This window comes from Gymnoscopelus microlampas (genome assembly GCF_963454915.1).
Source record: "Gymnoscopelus microlampas genome assembly, chromosome: 8".
Taxonomy (NCBI): domain Eukaryota; kingdom Metazoa; phylum Chordata; class Actinopteri; order Myctophiformes; family Myctophidae; genus Gymnoscopelus; species Gymnoscopelus microlampas.
Genome location: NC_139945.1, coordinates 32,596,581 through 32,618,918, shown reverse-complemented (window position 1 = coordinate 32,618,918; position 22,338 = coordinate 32,596,581). Strand labels below are relative to the sequence as shown.

Below are 22,338 nucleotides of genomic sequence, written 5' to 3'. Positions count from 1 at the left end.
CTCTGTACAAATGTAACACTTGTACAACATTAGGTTACATTTGAACACTCAGTGTTACAAATGGTTTAGTCTCGGGATGTCAGATGACGTCTCCTAAGCGTCTAGAGACTGACTTGCAAATGAATAAATTAACTCTGAGGATTTTAGGAGCATTGTTAGAATGTGTGTGTGTGTGTGTGTGTATGTGTATGTGTATGTGTGTGTGTGTGTGTGTGTGTGTGTGTGTGTGTGTGTGTGTGTGTGTGTGTGTGTGTGTGTGTGTGTGTGTGTGTGTGTGTGTGTGTGTGTGCGCGCGTGTGGGGAGGAAGTCTAGCCTAAAGGGTTTCCAGCAGCCAGTCAAACAGGCTGGACAGAGGCCCGCCCTCCTCTTTCTCGCTGAGTTTGCAGAATTCAACCACAGCGCCGAACAGGTCAGCAATCCTCCACGCCTTCTGGGACACCAGGTGGACCACCCTCTGGAACTAATGAAAACAAACAAACAAACACAGTCAACAGACATATCCATCTCACTTGTTGACACATTACAGTGGTCTTACTTGGTATCACCTGGTGAATCTACAAGGTATTCTAATTTGAGCATTTAGAAGACTATGTATGGTAGAGATTTTTCATGCGAGTATTATCACATACCCAGCCTTTAGGCTGAGAGCGTAACTAGAAAAAGTGCTCCTGAGCACAGGTCTCCGCCAGGTCAGGTAGGTTATTGTGGCCTCCTGGTGGCGCTATAATAGGCCAATGTGAAAAGGGTGCCATTTCTTCCTAGGCCTTTCAATCGGACACTGCATTCATGGTTTGAGCCATTTTGTTCCAAAAATGTGTTTTGCTAAATTAGACCTGCTGCTGGTGGCGCTATAACAGGCCAATGTGAAAAGGGTGGCATTTCTTCCTCGGCCTAGTGGGAAGGTGCGCGCAAAATTTCACGGAAATCGCACGCTGCGTTGATGATGTGAGAAATTTTGTTCAAAATGAACCAATCCTGCAAACTTTGGAAGCCAATCTTAGCCAATTAGGATAGAAGTAGAAATCTGTAGGAGTGATATCCAAAAATGTGTTTTGCATAAATCGGCCTCCTGGTGGCGCTATAACAGGCCAATCTGAAAAATTCAGGGCAGAGGTTCGGCTTTGGCATCCAGGGAGTGTGTGTGCACTGTTTCGAAGCGGCCGGGCTAACGGTCCCGGAGATTAGCTGTTCACAGACAGACACACGGACGGACGGACACACGGACGGACATGGACGGACGGACAGGGTGCAAAACACACTCTCGCCATGCCTTTCAGCCTGGCGGAGGCAATAACAGGAGTGAGTGATATGGTTGCGTTAACCAATAAGTCTAACGCTGTATCTTCTGTAGGGATAAAGCCTGATTCATACTTAGTCGCATGATGGGGTGGGGGGGTGGGGGGGGGTTTGACCATGATACTGACCATGATACTGACATTATATATATATATATATATGTGTCAGTATATTATCCTGTATATATGTATGCATGCATGTATGTACGTACAGTATGTATATTATCTATATATCTAAATCCTACAGAGCTAAGTATTTAGATTGGTGAAACAATAGGAAGCGGTGCTGGTACCGAGCACAAGGCTTTGTATCCGCCCTTCAAGACCTTCGATAGGGCTGGCTCCTCCAGTCTACTGTTTCATAAACTCAAGGTTGTGGTTTCAAATCCAGCTTCTGGGACTTTTTCACTCTACACCTAAATACTATCAGGCTAAGTATTAATATGAACAGGTAGGAACACTAAAGCATGTTTTCATAGTCTCAGCCAGGCCTAAGGCATGGCCGGGACTATGTTTTCGCCCCTGTCCGTCCGTCCGTGTGTCCGTCCATCCGTCCTGTTATAGCACCACCAGGAGGCAGTTTTTTGCAAAACAAATTTATTTGATATTACTTCCCAGATTTTGTGGAAACATCAGGCAAATCGGTACACATTATCTCTATGTGATCAAGACGGATCTGTCCGATTTTTCATATTCCATCCTGATTGGCTAAGATTGGCTTTCCAGTATTTCAATTCATGAACGCAGCATACAATTGCTGTGAAACTTTGCATGCACATTTCCACTAGGCCAAGGAAGCAGAGGTCATCCGGCTTGTGATGGACATTTTCCTCAAACAAAATGTTTGCCACAGACATACAAAATGAGTGGTCAATAATATTACCAGAAACACTTCCCTAAATGTACAATATACTAGTCCACGATGGAGAACACATGCTCTCTTTTTAAAGAGAGCATGTGTTCTCCAGAGTGGTTAGTCCTCATCCCTAGTAGTTTATTTTATTAAGATAATAAGTAGGAAAGCTGAGAGGGAAGGTGTAGATGGAGCAATATGTAACCCAGTTTCGAAAATTGCTTTATAAGTAAAGTTTATTATTATTAATTCCATGGCCATCTCTGTACTTATGTCTAATTTCTGCTTCACTTTCTTCTTCTTTCTAAATTGAACTGATGGCTTTGAACCTTTCAAAGCATTAAAGACAATCAGAGACTGCGTGAAGATCTGTCATATTGACATCATCCACTGGTCATTATAATATCTAAGCTTAAAAAACTGGGGCTCAGACAGGTTTTTCCAGGCCCAGTCAATAGGCATGTACTGTATCCGCCACTGTTTGGTACCTGGTTTAACAAGGTTTGAATACCTGTCTGGCAGTGTCTTTATTAGAATGTTAATGTCAAAGGACATTTCAGAAACCTAACTCTTATCCTATTAAACTAAGTTAAAATCAGGTCATTCATTGGCATGGAAGAATCTTTTTTGGAATGGTGTTTCTGGGTGCACTGGCACTCTGCCAGTGGTTCTCAAAGTGGGGTCTGGGGACCCCCAGCGGTCCTTGAGGGGGTTCCAGGGGGCCCCCTGCAAAACTGCTTAATAGCATCAAAATCAGTGTAACCACTTTAAATCTATTGTATACATCACCAGCATACAACTATGGACAGCAGGCATCTTGTCTTAATGAGAGTGCCTGTTGTAAATATGAACAGTGTGGATAATCCAATATCTGGATGATGAGAGACTTGCAATTATATTCATTTTGTCCGTGTACGGACACATTGATGACCCCTGCAAGGAAGAAATGTCATCCTACATTTTTCAAATTGGCCTCATGTTGACGCTATAACAGGCAGATTCAAGTTTTGCCATATACAGTAGATATTGAACCGTAGGTCATACTATAACAAATATGTTCTCTTGGATTGGTTCATTACGCAACTCCCCAAATAAGCCACGCCCATTTCCACCTGGTGGTCTTACAAATGTGGGGTTATTGCGTGTCCCGCCCCCGTCCCCGTCTCCCCCCATCCCCGTCCCCGTCCCCCGCTCATCCCGTCGCGGCCCCCAGTCGCGGTCAACCCCCCCGTCCCGTCCCGTGCGTCCCGTCGCGGCCCCCGTCGCGGTACACCCCCCGTCCCGTCCCGTTCCGTGTGTCCCGTTGCCGTCCCGTCCCGTCGCAAACACACACACACACACACACACACACACACACACACACACACACACACACACACACACACACACACACACACACACACACACACTCTGTGTGTGCTTGCAATACTTTGCCACGCTTTCTCCCTGGATCTATTTATTGTGGTCGCGTTTCCTTCATTGCTTTATACATTTTACTTCCTTGTATGATTTCATGAGCTGCTGCTGTTCAGCCACAGAGAAGAACGCCGCTCTGGTTTTGGACTCCATGATTGGTCAAGTTCAAGGATTCTGCTATCGACTTTCATGGTCTTTTATAGAAATACGTGAAGCTTGGCTTCATTATCCTGGGTCGACACAGCTTGGCTTGACAAGGTCTAGCTCGACAAAGTCGCTCCTTTTCAGCCTGGCTTGGCGTTCGTGGAACGGAATAAACCAGGCTATATGGACCCGACTTTGTCAAGCCTGGATTTGACTTAAGGCCAGGCTTATTTAATTCACCTTTCGAGGAACAGGCCCCTGGCCTGGCGGAGACCTGTGCTCAGAGAAGCACATTTTCCTAGTTAATCATAATTATTTTGTATTATCATTTAAAGCTCAACCCACCTTGGACGCCCTCTTTTCTTTGGACTTGCTGAAGTAGAGGCCAGGCAATCCGAGCTCTGAAGCAGCGATCCATTGCAGAGCCACCCTGAGCTCAGAGTCCACACACTCTGATTCCAGGTCACAGTTTACCACCAACAGCACCCTGGGGCCGCTGCTTCCCCCTACAGACCTGCCTTCTGCGGGGTGACAGGAGAAGGTGATGGGAGGTTAAAGGACATATTAGGCTATGTCCTCATACGCGACTCATGATTAACCCCCGGCAAAACATCAATGTTGTTACATTCTTGCTTCCACTGTTCAGCTTTCTATACACATACAGTAAATCTCATTTGATTACAACACTGAACACATCAGATGTTACTTTTTCTCACACCTACTGTATGTCGTTACCAGAGCAACCAGTGCAGATGCCCTGAATACACAAATCTGATGACTTTCAAATAACAGTGTGGACAGTCCTAAAGATTTCTGAACAAAGCGTATTCGTCTGAACAAAGCCTCTATGCGCACAAGCTGTGCATACTGACACCACAAGATGAAAGCTGCTTGCTTCTTCAGACCTTACACATACTCTGAACTGCATGGTGTTTTTTCATCTTTCAATCTTTGTTCCAATTTAAGTCTTAATCTTAGTGTATTTAGACAACAGCATCTGGAGATCACAGATCTCCAGATGACAGATGAACATCTTTAATTCAGAAGTGATAAAACAACCTTTCATGCACCAACCAACACACAACAATCACAACATTGATTCAGGAGCTCTTGGAGTACAAGCCAGGGATATATTGACAGAACAAAGGAGTTGGAGGAAGTACAGTATGTGCTCATTAAAGCAACACAAGGACTTCACCTCCGAAACATCGCCCGCCTCCGTCCCACACTATCCCAAACTGCTGCAGAGAAACTCATCCATGCCTTCATCACATCTAGACTCGACTACTGCAATTGCCTCCTTTACGGTGCCACCTCCAAAGTTCTGAAGAACTGTGCAAAACTATGCTGCCCGCCTCCTCACCAGAACCCGATTCAGAGACCACATCACCCCAGTCCTCCACGACTGACTCCCAGTAAAACACATAATCGATTTCAAAATACTGATCAAACTCCTGGAAATCCCCCTAAAAACAAACAAACGCACCTAGGGTGACAGGGCTTTTTCACTTGCAGCCCCTTCCCTTTGGAACTCACACCTACCTCCCAACAAAGACGCCCCCACCCTTGCCGTGTTCAAAGCCTCCCTCAAAACACCACCTTTTCAGACTCGCTTTCCCCACCTAACTCAAATCAAATCTCCCTTTCTGCCTTTTAATCTTAGCTTAATGTTATTGTCTTTGCTATTTTTTTAGCTAATAAAGTTGTTTATTTTGACTTTGGGCCCTAGGAAATGCGCTTGCCTATATGAGTGTGATGTTTATTATTATTATTATTATAACCCTTATTATTATTATTATTATTATTATTCATTATGCCACTTACCAATGACTTTCTCCTTGCTCCTTTTGAGGTGGCCTTTCTCTGTCTCCTCACTGTGGGAAACAGAGTAACATCTGATTAGTGTGCTTGTCCATCAACAAGCCAAATATTATACAAATGGGCAAGCAAATTACAACTTGATGAAGGCAAAATGCTTCCTTCTCCGAAACAAAGTCCTGTTGGGAGAAAATGTTTGATTAGTTAAACCCACATTAGCAGCACTGAAAGTACCTCAATGTACCTTGCAATATACTGGACTGTTAGTATGAGATTATTATGTAATTATTATCCTACTTCCCAGGGAGGGAAAAAAAAGCCTGTTACGATTATAAGTAGAATTGTATATGGATGTCAGGCCCTGTCACATCAGGCCCCTCTCACAGCACTGAATGACAGGGCTGATACGGCTCTGTCACAGGGATGTCAGGAAAGCTGTGTGACGCGAGCTATGTGAATGCACTAGAGTTGGGAAGCCGGGGTGAGGCTTCCCTCTACTGGGCGGGGCTTCTTTCGCTCTACATTAGAATAGTTGGGAACGATGGGCGTAGTCACATTCTAATACAGCCCGAATACCCAATCTCAGCACCGGCCTCAGTGGCTTGCCTCGTTAATCACTAGACTCCCAACCCACACTTCCTGGGATTCTGGAATCGATTCTCGCTTGAGACATTACTTTTTCAAACAACCGCGGATTACTTTTTTCGCCGATAAAGTATAGTTTTGGACCGCGGAGGAGCGCAGTCTCAAGCGAACTTGAGCCATGAGAGGCACCCCGTGCCGAAGGTTGCGAAGTTTGCTTGTGCCTACTCAGCCCCGTTCGAGTCAGGCACAGAATCGTAAATCATGTCGTGTGGAGAGCGTTTGCCCCAACTGCCACTCAAAGTGACTACTGGCCAATCACAGCGCGTCTTTGCCGGGACTTCCCCAACTCTCAACTCCAGTCCCCAACTCTAGTGCATTCCCATAGCTCGCCCCTGTGACAGGGCCTGACATCCTTGTCACACAGTGCTGTGAGAGGAGCCTGATTTGACAGGGCCTGACATCCCTGTGACAGGGGATGCCATGTGCCATGATACTGACCATGATACTGACCATGATACTGACCATGATACTGAACAAGATACTGACATGATACTGAACAAGATACTGACATGATACTGACCATGATACTGACATGATACTGACCATGATACTGACCATGATACTGACATGATACTGACCATGATACTGACCATGATACTGACATGATACTGACCATGATGCTGAACAAGATACTGACATGATACTGACATGATACTGACATGATACTGACCATGATACTGACATGATACTGACCATGATACTGACCATGATACTGACCATGATACTGACAATGATACTGACATGATACTGACCATGATACTGAACATGATACTGACATGATACTGAACAAGATACTGAGATGATACTGACCATGATACTGACATGATACTGACATGATACTGACCATGATACTGACATGATACTGACCATGATGCTGACACATACTGACCATGATACTGAGATGATGCTGACCATGATACTGACATGATACTGACATGATACTGACCATGATACTGACCATGATACTGACCATGATACTGTCATGATACTGACCATGATACTGACATGATACTGACATGATACTGACTAGGAGTGGGTTCAATTAATCGATATGGCAATAAATCGATATATACTGTACTCCCGACGATATGTGTATCGATAGAGAGGGTGCTATATCGATACAGCGTGCACATACTTAAACAACACCTGTCAGTGAATGAATAGTTGTCATTTGTTGGTATCAGAGTCAGCCCACACAGTGACAATCACAACAGCTTTGCTGTGACACTCACCAGATGACTGTGCTTTGGCTGGGCACATCGGAAAAAGCATCCAGGTCTGCCAGACCCAAACTGGATGCGCTGCTGGTCGCGTTTCTGTAAACCAAAAAAAAACAAACAAAAAAACACGGAGTATCATTCATATCTTGTCTGAAGACATCTGACGTGGTCCCTCACGGAACAATAAGAAGGCATGTCAATGAAGGTCACGTTGCTCATTAGCTACTAATGAACGTCTAAATAGCAGCTGCATCTGATGCTTTCCCGGTGGACAGTGGCTGGCAGTTAGCACCCTCCAGTAATGACAGGGCAGGCTGGTGGAGAGTTGAAGTGGACATGTGGCCCTTGTGTTTCACAGCATGTAGGTAATCTAAGGGCATGACGAGGCAGCAAAATAAACAAGTGGATGGAGAGGCCACAGGGATCCGCAGGGCAGGGTTGGATTTGGATTTGGAATGGGGGATGGGGATGGGGATGGGGATGGGATCCATGCCTCTGCTTTTGAATCCCTGCTTCTCTGGTCATTCATTTTTGTGACCGTAGGGGATTTGTTTAATACCTGCTTTTGGTCAGACAGAATTAAATACATACATACATACATACATTTCTTTTTGGAAAATGTAGACTGAAATGAGATTCATTTTTGATAATATCAAAATTGAACAATGCAGTTGAAGTGCTCAGGTGGCGCAGTGGTATAGCTGCCTACCGCAGTGGAGGGTTTGAATCCACCGCAGAGCACCACACTATCACTGGCTTCCTTCTTTTGGGAAAATGTTCACGTTCATGTTCAAATTGATAGAAATTCAATTTTATTTCGTATTTATTTATTTCGAAAATAGCGAAAATAACATATCTACAAGCTCACAACACGTCGCGATGCGACACGTTGTGAGCTGTTTTCATTGTGCGCTATTCAAAGGTTGACACATTGTCGGCTATTTTTAGTATTTGTTGTACGAAGTATATAGAGCTTAATTAATCAAGATAATGTTCTCAGTTTCTTTTTGTTTACAAATGGAACCCTGCCCACAGGTGTCACGGTGGCACAAACGGCTGCAACTTGCTGAATGAGTTCTTCAGAATCTACAATGCAGACTATTCTGCAACAGGGATTAACAGCATCAAACATTACATTACCGGAACATTACTTGCTGAAGACAATAAGGTATTTTTCTACGGTTTATTATCAGTCGAGTTAGAGGTACAGTACATGTTCCACTTTGTTTATTACAGCAGTGGTTCCCAACCTTTTCTGGATCAGGGCCCACTTGAAAATCTAGAAAGCATTCTGACCATTATCTGTATCACGATGAAAACAAATTTCCAAGGTTTTAAAGAAAGAATTCCATGAAATCTTTTATTTTAATTATCATTCAATATTAATTTTATATTATCATTAAAATCTTAATGTTTTGCCAATTATTTGGGGGCACACTTGCAATATTCTCACTGCCCACCAGCGGGCATACAGTTTGGGAATCGCTGCATTATACTCATTAAGAGGAAAACCCTCTTTCCACAGTGTTGAGTCCTGCTGGGCGCTATATTTCTATCCGTAGGAGGATGAGAGAAGAGGGAGCACTTGTTTTTGTTACAAACCTCGGCTTAGGCATGTAGGTTATGGTTAGGGTTAAGGTTAGCTTTAGGCATAATATTTTGTGAGGTTATGGTCATGGATAGGATTAAGGTTAGGATTATACACAGTATTATGCACACGACTCATGCACTGTCCAAGCTGACAAAGCCGAGCGGCCCTTACTTCCATTTCAGCCAATCAAAAGCTGCGTCAGTCACTCGTCCTCCTACGGAGAGAAAGATTGCGGCCGGTACATGGGCGACATACTGAGGGCTTTTCTGATACAGTGAAAGCATGATACTTCCTTGCTAGCTCAGAAATCTCAGCAACAGACGGCTGTTGGTTTAAGGTTTTTCTTTTTGTAGGGACCTAGAGAGAAAAGGTGATTTTATAGAAGCAGATAATGATGAGTTAAATGCTCTGAACTGTGAACGCTTGATATGAGAAGCAGTTTGAACCACACTCACAGCACTGCTGCAGGCTCTCTAAGCTGGGTCTTTGGCCGAAGGCATGGCCAGCTATACGGAGAGGGCTTTGTGGCATGGGCTGTCTGCCATATGTGTAGCGCCTCAGCACTCTTTGTTATACTGCATCACCAGAGCGCAAGCTGGCATTGGCAACACAGGGACAGCACAAGCATTAGCAGCGATGGGCCAATGGGAGCAGGGTGAGGGTGGGTGGGAGTAGCGACAGTTAGAGCAGTATGGTTGGACGAGGAGCAGCGATTACTGACCCCTCGCTCAGCTGGATAAAACTACTGGTCTCGTCCTGTGGGTCGTCTTCAGGGGTGATGTGCGACCAGCTCCCCGTGCTCTCCTCACTGCTAGCACTCATAGAGCGTTTGTCCCTCTCCCCTACTGCAGCCACTGCCACTGTAGGCCTGTCCCTGTCACTGCTGGGGAGAGCAAACCGCAAGATGGGTTGACCATCAACCGGCTGGTTTTGGCGACAGTACCGCACATGTGTCTGATGATACATGTGTCTGATGATAGGGTCTAGCAAGCTGATAAAATTCGCAAAGCGTTTTCTGCTTGAATATAAAAGTATTTAAACTGTTTGTTGACAGTTTCACATTTCAACACTTTTTGGGGCGGTGTAGCCGCCCCCTATAAGTGAGTTTTGGACACCGACCAAAACATTTGTGTACCCCCTAACCCTTCCATTGTTAATGCAAATCGATACTTTTTTCATATCAGCCAATCACATTACAGCTAGTGTCATCACCACTAACTGTAATGTGATTGGCTGACTTTGCAAATTCAGGACTGTGATTGGCTAGCGAAACACATGACACATGTGCAGCCCTATGAATAGCAGTAAAGTCATTTATCCTTTTTAAAAGTGAGTCATGTTGTGATGACCGCACACCGCCCACTTCACACTGGGTGTGATTTTTTTTTTTAAGTGAGTCATGGGTCTGACCACTGTGATGACCACACCGCCCACTTCACACTGGGTGTGATTTTTTTAGAACAAAACAAAAGAAAACAGACACTGAATGTTAAAACTTTGTACATCTCACAAATCACGATAGGTCCCTTTATTGTCACCACAGCCAAAACACTTTTTTTATTCCAGGTATCAATACATTGTAAGTTGTAGTTTTTTGGTCCTTTGTTTTTTTAGAAAGAGAAACTTATTCATTTAAGTCAATGACTGAGGGCTGCTATCTTCTTGAATTCCATTGGGAAATAAGGTTTTATTGACTTGGCAAGTCAATCAGTTGCAGTCATACACAAGGGACACAGACATATGCACTCTACTCCATCTCTGATTAAATTTATTGTCAATTGAAAAGTAGCACACGGTGATTCTGTTGACGCCTGAGTGCACTACCTTTTCTCCTCTCAGTCTCAAATTGCCATTGAAACAGTCAGTAAATAGGTGTTGTAATAATTATATAATTGTCCACATCGCACTTCGCATATCCCTCTGCTACATATTGGCAGCTCCTTCCCTTATATCATTAGCTTCATGGGTCTCCATCTGCAATGCAATCTAGAAAGTAGTACTGGCTTCATTACCCCATAGAATGTGCAGAATTGGCAGAATGTGCAGCTCTTCGGGGAGTGTCCACTGAGAGGCCACTTGGGCTATGTTCAGACTGGCAGCCCAAATCACATTTCTGGCCTATCCAGAATGGAATCCGATCAAGTCAGAAAAGAAAAAAGAAAAACACATGGAAATGGTAATGAGATTTGAACCTAGGGCTGGGTGATATGGATAAAATCAAAATATTTTTGACCAAATACTAGTTAGTGATGGTGATGATAATATCATATTATCACGATAATATTACGATAATATCAAAATTAGTTTTTATATTTCCAAAATGTTCATGATTGAAAATGGCCGATCGGCTGTAGATATTTACCAATTTTAGAAAATGTTTGAATTTGTTGGAAACTAGCCTATAAAATAGGACTTAAGTGATTAAAACCAGGAAAAGATAACCCTTACTACGCGCACAGAATGTTTATTTACCCCTGCAATTTTTGCACTGAAACGCGATGCCCGGCACCTGGCAGAGGAGCGTTCCAGTGCGTCTTTAACATAGAATTGCTTGGTAGAAAGGCGCTGGAAGCTCAATACATTTTTTTAACGGGCTGTGGACACAGATCCTTATGCAATATCACAATATCGGAAATCACAGACAATATCTGTCTCATATCACGATATCAATGTAATATCGATATACTGCCCAGACCAATTTGAAACACATTCCTAGGTGGTTTGAAATGTGATTCAAATGTGATTTCGGAAGATGTGTCTCGTTCTGGACACAGCCGAGTTTATACTTCAATGTACAATGTGTCACTCGCCATAAATAGGTGATCTACCGCGTTGCAATGCGAAGCATTGTGAGCTTGTAGATCTGCTATTTTTTAGCATGTACACTGTCGTATATAACAGAATATTACTCATGCCTATGGTGTTATGTCATTACCACAGCAACCAACACAGATAGGCTGATAATGTCTGAATACACTAATCCAAACTGATCACTTGCAAATAACAGTTTGGACAGTCAATCCTCAAGATCGAATTTGAGGAAAGAAATCGGATTTGCCTGCAAGTCTGAACAAAGCCTTGGAGACTGTGGGTCCTGTGTATGAAACCTGCCACCTCAATGAATCCTTGTAGGCTTTCTGCAATTAGAACCAGACCGATATATTATTTGCCCTTTCTTATCTATTTTTTTACAATATCAGTATTAGCAATTGTGCAGCCTATGAGTCCCAATTTGTATATGTTCTCCAAAATAGACGATCTACAAGCTTACAACATGTTGTAACGCTTATAAATTGGCTATGTTGGATATACATTTCTGAATATGGCTTCAGTAGTTAAATAAAATACATTTCAGTTAATGTGTAGACAATGTTATGTTTACTTGTTTGCTTAAATGTTCTTTTCATATCAAAATGTTATTTGCTTATTTTTATTCATTGTTTGCTATAAGTTAAATGTTTGCAAATAGACGCTTTTATAGACGCTGTATCAATGTAACTTTTTCTTTTTTCTATAATATCGGTCAAACCATCAGTGGTCTATAGCAGGGGTTCCCAACCACCGGAAAATGTTATGGGCTGTCAGCTGGTCCGTGGTAACAGAAAGGTTGGGAACCCCTGGTCTATAGGACTTTAGCTGCAATACCATTGTGGTATTCCTGAAAAGGATGGACCTTTCCGTACTGACCATGTTCAATAATCTATTGCCAAAAACAATGGCACTGACCAGGTAACACCTAAGCACCTAATCCTGACTTCCTGAGTAGGTAATCCTGTTGCAGCTCACAAATAATCGCAGCCTTTATACCCAAGGGTGTCATGTGTGATGTTTTTACTCTTTCATACAGGTTTCCCCAGGGTCCCATGCGGATCAAGGTGAGTTCAACCACTACAGACTGGATAAAAGATGAAGCCACTAAAAGCATTCTGCACATAGTTCATCACTCAGCCAATATGAGTCACAGCCTGGCCAACGTTCTGTCAAACCCCACACAACACTAAGATAGATTAGTTTTTCCTTTGTGAATAGATCCCCTGTGTTCCTGCTGCTTTGTGATCAAACTATAAATAGCTTTGCTACACGCACACAGTTTTCTATTGCTGAGACCACTATTGTTAAACATCCATTTTCAGAAAAGGACAGAAAACTAAAGAAACCTCAAAAATAACTTTCTTTCACTCCATGTTGTATAACATTTTTATACCACAACCCCATATTTGATGGGATTTTTTTTGGCGACCCCTTTTATTCTGAATGAGTGTATATAATTGTATATATACACACACTGACTCACACACAGTAAAACTGGCCTGTGCAGGTGGTGGGCTTACCTGCTATGGCCAGAGGCTGCTTTATCTCCACACTTTGGAGCTGACGCGTTTGGAGTCATGTCCCGATGGAGACCTCCTGCCCTGGCAGGGACTGGGAGGGTTTCCTCATCCTTTTGATCTGCCTCAATATGGATTAGAGGGACATCCCTTGGACCCCTCATGGGGCGTGCGGCACTGTCATTGACCCCAGCCCTGGCTCCGGTCACAGCCTGTTCCTGGCTGACCTTGCTCTGACTACAACTTGGTCGCGACTGTTTGAACCCTCTCCTTCTTTCTCCTACAGGCGTGTGCGGCTTTGGCTGCCACCCTACCTGCTGATTCCCCAGGGCAGACTTTCCAGTCTCTACAATGTCAGCTGCCAGGCGGTTGGCAAACTGCTGGACATGAGGCTGGGAGTCTCCTGCTGCCTCCAGCTCGATGCTGTCCTCTGGGTCAGCGATGATCCTGTTTTTCCTCATCAGGGATTCAATGGAGCTGGACCAAGTTTCATGGATCAACATGTCAGTGATCTGGTCAGAATGTCCTCTTTGGTATAGGCAAGAGTCCGACTTGCACAAGCCTGTGGCTGACACTGAGATGTTCGGGTAGATGTTGAGCGTGTCTCCATGCACATTGCGTGCAAATCCGTCAAATGAGTTGGCTTTGATGGGCGAGTTGACAGTCAACCGTGAGTCTGAGGAGCGGCGGTCTGGGACAGAGGACTGCCGGATACAAAATGCTGTTCTTGGAGAAGGGGGGAGGAGGCTGTTGCTCCACTCTCTAGTCTTGGCCATGCCAAACTCCTTGTTCTCCTTATCCATGTCACGAAGCATAAACCTGTAGAACTCCTCTGAGATGCTCTCTGTGCTGGACTGCTTAGACAGGCAGGAATTTGTCCTGACATTAAGGTGGCCATTCTTCTTGGTAGCAGCTTGCTGCACTGCCGCAGCCAGGATGCTGCTGGCATTCTTCCCCGCGTAGTAGTCCAGCAGGAGGTCGAACCCCCTTCCCTCCGTCTCCATCTGGTTTACCATGAACCGTGAGAACTCATCTGTGATGCTTTCACAGCTCGACTGCTTGGAGATAGAGCTTCCCCGGCTCAGATTCTGACCCAACCGACTGCCGGGCCCTAAAGTGTTGGGCGTGCCTGAAGGATCGTGTTCTTCTGGAATGCTCTCATAGCTTGCAGGCTTGCCTCGGCTCCATCGCTCACACTGTAACCTACTGCGAGGCTGTCCAGGTTTGGAGGTGTCCACCACGTTGAGTTCAGGACAGTTCATGATCCTGGCTGTGACCTCAGAGGCAAACAAGGCAAAGGGATCCTGTGGCTCGTCTGGGTTGACCGTCTCGTCAACCACGCGGTTCACCAGACGCTCCATCAGCTCGGGATGCTCCTCCGTTTTCCTCTTGATCTCGCTGAGGCGAGGGGCCCGGTGCTTCTTGGAGGCCGTGCTGCCATTCTGTCCCTCCTTCCTCCTAAGCGCCGATCGGCAGGTGGGCAGAAGGTAGGCCTCAGGTCCGTCAGAAGCTCCTTTTAGGGCACAGAACCACGGCTGCTTCCCGGTGGAGTTCTCCAGGTAGATTGCGGCCAGTTCGGTGGCCATAGACACCACTGTTGTGGCCAGGTCATCAGCGAAGCAATTAACAGGTGTCTTGGTCTCCGAGTCCATTCTGAAAGACAGCAAAGAGCTGCAGGAGTTGAGGGAGGACTGTGGTGTCAGGGATGACTGTCTGCTGTCACTGGGTGTCCCAAAGCGCCCTCTCCTTGAGAGCGAGATCTCACTCAGAGGTTCTCTAGTAACCCCTTTCCCCTGCTGGTTCTGTTGTTGATCAGAACAGTCCTTAGCAGATGATGACATTGGCTTTGTCTGGCCCTGTTTGAATATCTGCTGTTGCTCTTTGCTATGTGCAGAACTTGAAGAGCCACAGGCATAATTTATTTTCTCCACCAGCATATAGTTCTCCTCCTTCATTCCAAGGGCCATGGACAGCTTATCTGTGCTGCGGTACATGCTACTCTGGTTCTCATTATTATTAGGCGGGCTATAGCAAGCCAAGTGTGATTGACTGAATGTTTCCCTTCCCACCTTAGACTTAGTTGTCTCTCTCATGCAAATGTCACCCTCTTGTGTGTCAACTGACCCTCGATTGGATCTGGAAATGTCAGTGATTTTCCTCTGCGTCAGGCAAAGGATGTCAAAGAGCAAATTGTTCACACTATCCTGGAGGAAGCCCTCTATATTGGGAACATCTTTTCCTGGTCCTTCAAGTTCTTTTTTCTTCTTTGCCTTCTCTAAAGCGTGCTTAAAAAGGCTGTCTGCCACTTCGCTGATGAAATCATCCACCTCTGTTTCATCCATGTAGGACTTCTTTGGACACGTAATACCGTCTACTATCCTGTTATGGGTGGCCTCCAGCAGGTGAGCTACACTCTTATAGCCCTGCGGCTGTGCTAGTACCGTGGCAGCTTCTCTGTGGAGGACTTCAGCGATATTGGCACGGAAGGCCTCTATGCTGGTGCCTTCTGCCACGCTGCAGTGGAGGGTGAAGGCGGCCGAGGCCTCGGCTACGGACATCAACCCCCGGGATGCTGTGTAGACCTCAACCGACTCGCCGTCCGAGTCAACGCTGTCGCCGGTCTCCTCAGTCAGGTCCACCACAGCCACGGCCCCTGCCACCTGGGCCATGCCACTCATGGCTGAAGAGAAGGAGTACTCAGCTTTGTCCTCAGGGTCCTGCAGCTCCTCTTCAGTCTCCTCCTCCGAAGCAGACTCCATCATGATCTGCTCTGTCACCTGTGGGTGAGTGATGGTGCCGATAACATTGGCAGCACAGGCGAGGGCCACCTCCACGGATTTAGAGGGGTGTCCTTCTCTTTGACAACGGTTGTGTGGCTGTGATCTGAGTTCAGGTGCCTGTCTGTCTGTAGTAGAAACATCTTGCTCAGGTACCTGGGGGGTCTGGGTGTCTGGCCACTCTGCAGCCCCCTCACTGCTGTCTGGGCTCTGAACTATAACGATCTTAGGGAGTTCAAAGGACAGTGTGCGCTGCCGTGAAGGCTCCTTAGTCTGCGAGATGCCGTTGGAGGCGGGGCGACCAGAAAGGGAAACGCTAACAGCAGCCTCAGAGACAAAGGAAGTCTCGTCCTGAGACAGGCGGATGAAGGCGTCTTGTAGAACAGACTCAGCCAGATTGGTGGCATAGTGGCCTGCAGACTCCCTGACCTGGACGCTGGCTCTTTGAGACCCCCGCCTCTTAGAGGCGGTGCTCGCTGTCACCTCGATGTCCTCAATGTCCTGACGCTCGGCCAGCCGTCCCTTCTGAAGCCCAGGTCTGATGTAGTGATGCTGAGCTATCTCTGACAGTCTGTCTGCCATGTCACCTTTCTCTGGCTCTGTGGAGAACGAGAAAACAAGTGACAGGGAGTGAGAAACATCCGTTCCATCATCACATCACAACCAGAACACATCAGCTGGTTGTCCACCACAGTACTCTTTCTTAATGCTGCATAGTTTCCCACCAAACTGTGATTTATTCACCATCTTGCTTTCCGGCACAATTTGTGATTTATTTGTCTATATTTCCAAGCAAATTTGCAATTATGTCCTGGGTAATGTAAAACCTTGTTATACAGTGGTAGCACTTAGAATGGATTGGTTCGCAGGACAATAAGCATGATGCACTTCACAAACAGCCAGAGAAAGTTGAGTTTAGGCATTCGTTTTGGGTTTAATCAATACATTTTAGTGAAGGTTAAGCATTGTTAATGTGATTAAGTTCAAACATGGGTTTGGTGTGATTAAGGTTAGGGTAAGGCGAGAGTGGGGCTTACATCGATTAAGCTTAATTTGGTTCCACTTGTTGCACAATGCATGCTGGTTATCATCTTGCTAACCAATCCACTGAAATGGCTACCATTACATGATACATACAAACATTCAAGCATCCTCCCTTTTAAATGTTAACACTAACATCTAGTTAGTTAGTGTGTGTGTGTGTGTGTGTGTGTGTGTGTGTGTGTGTGTGTGTGTGTGTGTGTGTGTGTGTGTGTGTGTGTGTGTGTGTGTGTGTGTGTGTGTGTGTGTTTGTGTGAGTGTTTGCGTGTATAACTATTTCAAATGTTACAAGGATCATAATAGAAATAGACCAACTATTTGTATCAAAACTTTGAGACTGCAGGTTGCATGTAAGCGATTCCCAACAGATTCACCAGATTCCCCAGCGTTTTGAGCAGCGCTCGTTTCGGTTCACTCAACATCCTGTGTATGGTGAGGCTTGTGAGGCGCTCGCGAGCGCGACGGCGGGCGAGCGAGTGCCTGCATGCCGATGAGTGCTCCATCTGTGTGTCTCATGTCATGGGGCTAATCACAGCAATTGGAGGCAGGGTTTGAGGACAACTGGTTTGAGAATGGCTTACACATACTGTAACAGAAACCAAGGAGTATACTGTATATTTAAAGAAAGAGAAGTCACAGTAAACATTCTAAGCCTTCTTCCTCTCCACTCTGGGAGGAAAAATGCAGAAAGTTTGAGTGCCATGACCTAAATGTTTTCCATTGCGTCTTATGAGTGGTCGGATTCTTTTGCAACCTGCCTGTGTGCATGATATCAGAGTGACGTCGTCTGATAAGGGATCTATTAGTCCATGACTTTATTGTGTTTTATCCAGCATGACAATTTTCTGTTTTTTAACAGAAAATCCAAAAAGGGTGAGTTTTACTTTAATACCAGCATTCCCTTAATTAGATTAGACGCCAACTTTGCCAGATTGTAGATCTTTCACTTTGGCACAAAACTCTTCAGTCGCCAGCAACCTTCATCCCTCATTGTGGGAGAGATGCAGGGTGAGATGCTGAGCTGACCTTGGCATCCGATAGCTCTAATGCCCCGTGGTGCAAAAATAACTAATGATAACACCGCTGTGATGCAGTGAAAACACAGCCACAGATTCCAGTGGCTCCATGTCTCCTGAACAAGCAGCTACTCTCCAACCCCCCATGGGAGAGTAAAGAGCATTCTTATCCACGGTGATCTAATTATATATATTGCGTCGACTCAAAAGGGAGAGAAACCTTTGTAATATTGGATGTTTATCAATTAATTACAGATTAGCGTTCGTTGGCTCCTCGGGATCATGGTGCTACAAACCTCTGGGCTGAATTCTACTACAATCCGATTTAACGTTGCTACTTTTGAGTTACACATTAACCCATTCAATCCGGGAACGCATCTCTGTAATTTTATATTTCTTTGGCTATTCAAAAATAGCAGATATACAAGCTCATAGCGCGGCACCGCCGAGTGCCGCACTATGAGCTTGTAGATCTACTATTTTTGAAAAATCATGAACATTTGTGCAAATCTTTGAATATATATTTTTTAAAGCGAACATTTGTAAAATATTTTGTTCCAGGGACCTCACGAAGCAAAGATTTGAGTTACAAATGTTCGCTTTAAAAAATATATATTCAAAGATTTGCACACATTTTCCACGATTCTTCAACAAATAGCAGATATACAAGCTCATAGCAAGTATTTTTGTACAATTCTTGTCCAAATAGTGGAAACATAGGTGGAATTCTGATAATCCCTACCGTTCGTAAACTTCCAAAGTTAGTGGGAGGGGCCTATTTCACAAAAAATCATGAACAAAACGGCCAATCAACCCCACATTGGAATCAGATGTTGAGGGTCGTACTCTCGCATTTTTTGTCAAATAGGCCCCTCCCACTAACTTTTGAAGCTTATTACAGACAAAAAAATATCACTTAGAGCAGGGGTTCTCAACCTTTTCAGGCCGCGACCCCCAAAATAATGATATTATTTCCCGCGACCCCCCGCGTGCACGCGCGCGGTCCCGTTCGCGCGCGCGAAGGTTATTTAATTATAATAGGTTATTTGATAATTGTTTATTATCAAAACATTTTAACAAAAAGTGGGTAAATTGAGTAAATTAACTGATAAAACATGAATTAATGATAACATAAAAAAATATTTTGTTAAAAAAAAAAGTTTTTTTTTTTTTTTTTTTTTCACCAAAAAAACTGGCGACCCCCCCAAATTATTTGGCGACCCCCCTGGCGGTCGCGACCCCCAGGTTGAGAACCACTGACTTAGAGAACATTTAATTTTATTTGTCATTGGTTTCTTCATGTGATATACTTCCAAACAACAGCAAAGTGTCAAAGTGATGAACAATAAGACTTATGAGTATATACCTGAAACCGAAATATTTACTGTACTTGCAGAGGTTGGGAGACACTTCCTTACAGTATCAACTGTATATCTCTTTCAATTGGTCCATTCATATCTCTTTCTAGTTGTATGCCCAGTGGGATTGAATCCCAGTAATCAACAAACAGTATCAAGCAAAGGACACACACAAGCCTCTGGCAACATCACTGAATTATTGATGTGGACATACTGTACTTGATCTTAACACATTGAGTGCCAAAACCGTGAATTCACGGTTTTGCAAATACACTCGTTGAGTGCCATAACCGGAGATCTCCGTGAGGAGATTTATTTATTTATTTTTCCACGTGGGGCGCTCTAACGCAACTTTGGAATGATTCACGGAGCTTGAAAGAAGGAGAGGACGGAAGCGGATCCATGCCAAAAAAACGACCTCCCGTCCGCACCCATTATAACTCCTTGAGAAAAAGCTTCATATCTCCATTACTTTTTTTTTTTTTATAATTTTTATCCCACGATTTTGTAACCCTTTTTTTCACCCGGTGCCAACTTGCTAAGTGATCCTGGGCACTACACTCCCCCCACCAGCCTAGGGAGGCCAGGGCCGAGCTCATGCCTCCTTCAATGCATGAGAGCCAACTGACCTTCTTGTCACCCGACAGGGGGGAGTTTCCCTGGTTGGACGTAGCGCGTGGAAGGAACACGTTATTCCAACCAGTTCCCTTCCCCTCCATCAGGCGCCCCGGCTAACCAGGGGGAGGCAGTATAGTGACCACGATTACTACATGTTTTTTGTGAGGGTATTAACTACCCTAGGAGACACGGGGAGAACATGCAAACTCCACACAGAGTAGGCCCTTTCGCCAACCCCACCTAGGGTATGGGCGCTGGTGACGCGGAGGAGAAGACACACCCCCAGTGCCCACAGCTTCCCCGGCGGGAATCGAACCCAGGACCTTCTAGCTGTGAGGCGACAGCGCTACCGACTGCGCCACCGTGCCTCCATTACTTTTTTAACGTGGTGGAAACCAGCCGTTTTCGATGGGCGATCACTCTGCAATGGCAGATCGCGTTAGAAATATTATTGTTCCAGGCGATAGACGGGACCCTCCACCGTCGTGCACGTACCCTTTGTTTACATCCGCGTCCTCGTCGTGGAGTCTACAGCCATAAACAGCGCGGCGTAAAGGGTAAGAATGCCAGCACTAGATGTACCCTGTTTTAATAAACCTCTGGCACCGAATGTGTGAAGTGCTTTGTTAAAATGCTAAAACGCCTAAAATGGTGTATCGTAAATCGTACCGTTTCTGTAGCCGTCATCCTCGCTGTCGTCACCGAGGTGTTCTGAGGCAGTCAAGAAGTCTTCCTCTATGGAAGAGATGGAGCGGTTGGTGTCATCGTCCACTCGGTGTCCGGCCGGTCGGCCGTGCTTGGCCTGCTGGTCCTGTCCCCACTGTAAGCCGATCAGGAACTTGTTGATGTCAAAGATGACACTGGAGGGCTGGGTGGGCTGCCTCCGCCCTGTGCACTGTAACAGGCACACATCTGCTCCTCGCTGCTGATGGCCCTGAGTGGGAACCGTGTAAATATATATTATACATGTTAACACGAGGGTATTCACGCACGCGCACACACACACACACACACACACACACACACACACACACACACACACACACACACACACACACACACACACACACACACACACACACACACACACACACACACACACACACACACACACACACACACACAATCATGCTCAAACACTCAAATTAACCAATTTGGATGGTGAGATTGAAGAACAAGCACCATAATAACACTATCTGAGTTATTAGCGTATCTTGGCTGACTGTTTGTCTTCCGTTTACATATTGATATAAAATCATTTGTGCCCGGTGATGCAGGCTAATTGCCTGTGCAGCTCCTCAGGCTGCATGGGAAATGATTATGAGAGGGTGTTTAACAACACTGGGCTGTTCTAGTTTCAAATGAAATGAACCTCGACCGGCATGTGGCCATCATAATATCCAAACCAATGATCTGAGTCTGTCCCACACAATGAGAAACTATTGTATATTCAATAAAAACTATTAATGACACATTGACACATTCTGTGCCATTATTCGATACTGTTCACATGTGAGATGTATAATACAACAGTTACACATACTGTAATTGATTGAATAGCTTATGATATATATAGTATATATATTTGTTTTAATCAAATTAACTATTTAAATGCGCATTGTCTGTCCATTGTCATTGTTGCTGTTTGTTATGTGATGTAAATCACATTTGCATTGATATACGTTCCACCGGTCTGGCTGTATGGCTGTAAGAAGAGCTGAGCTTGAACTTGAACATGAGCTAAGCCCACTGTTACCATGGCTCCACCTGAGCAATTAAGAATGCATACATTATGTGGAGGAAGGAAGCAGGGTGGGGTCACACGTGAGCTTGCAAGTCTCATGACACATTCCAACTGTTCAATAATTCAGTAATGAATGCATTTAGTTCCATCATTTTCTTTTCACAATATAATGCTTCCAAGATTTATGATGCTGTAGCATAAGGCCTTATTTCGCGATACAGGGCGGAAACGGGCAAACAAGCGTGAAGAGCAGTCAACGGTGCGGTGAGTTGGGAGCAGTGGTGGAAAAAGTACTGAATTTTCTTTTTAAGTAAAAGTATCAATACTGCAGTATAAAAATACTCTGTTACAAGTAAAAGTCCGGAGTTCAAAATGTACTTGAGTAAACGTATAAAAGTATTGGCATCAAAATGTACTTAAAGTACCAAAAGTAAAAGTACGCATATGCAGAATGTTGTCCCATTTCATGTTGT

The 22,338-nt window shown here is 44.8% G+C and overlaps 1 protein-coding gene across 1 annotated transcript in view; it reads right to left on the bottom strand.

The window, feature by feature from the left end:
* Positions 1-314: 314 nt before the first annotated feature.
* sphkap (SPHK1 interactor, AKAP domain containing) overlaps positions 315-22,338 on the bottom strand; it is a gene marked incomplete at its 3' end in the record, with an annotated part of 134,736 nt that continues 112,712 nt past the window's right edge. Inside the window, exons 8-14 of the mRNA XM_084064302.1 lie at positions 20,791-21,055; positions 13,315-16,687; positions 9,705-9,866; positions 7,405-7,488; positions 5,534-5,583; positions 4,055-4,230; positions 315-461 (exon numbers count right to left, since the gene is read on the bottom strand). Coding sequence (XP_083920428.1) covers positions 315-461; positions 4,055-4,230; positions 5,534-5,583; positions 7,405-7,488; positions 9,705-9,866; positions 13,315-16,687; positions 20,791-21,055 — 4,257 coding nt within the window. The remainder of the gene's footprint in view (positions 462-4,054; positions 4,231-5,533; positions 5,584-7,404; positions 7,489-9,704; positions 9,867-13,314; positions 16,688-20,790; positions 21,056-22,338) is intronic.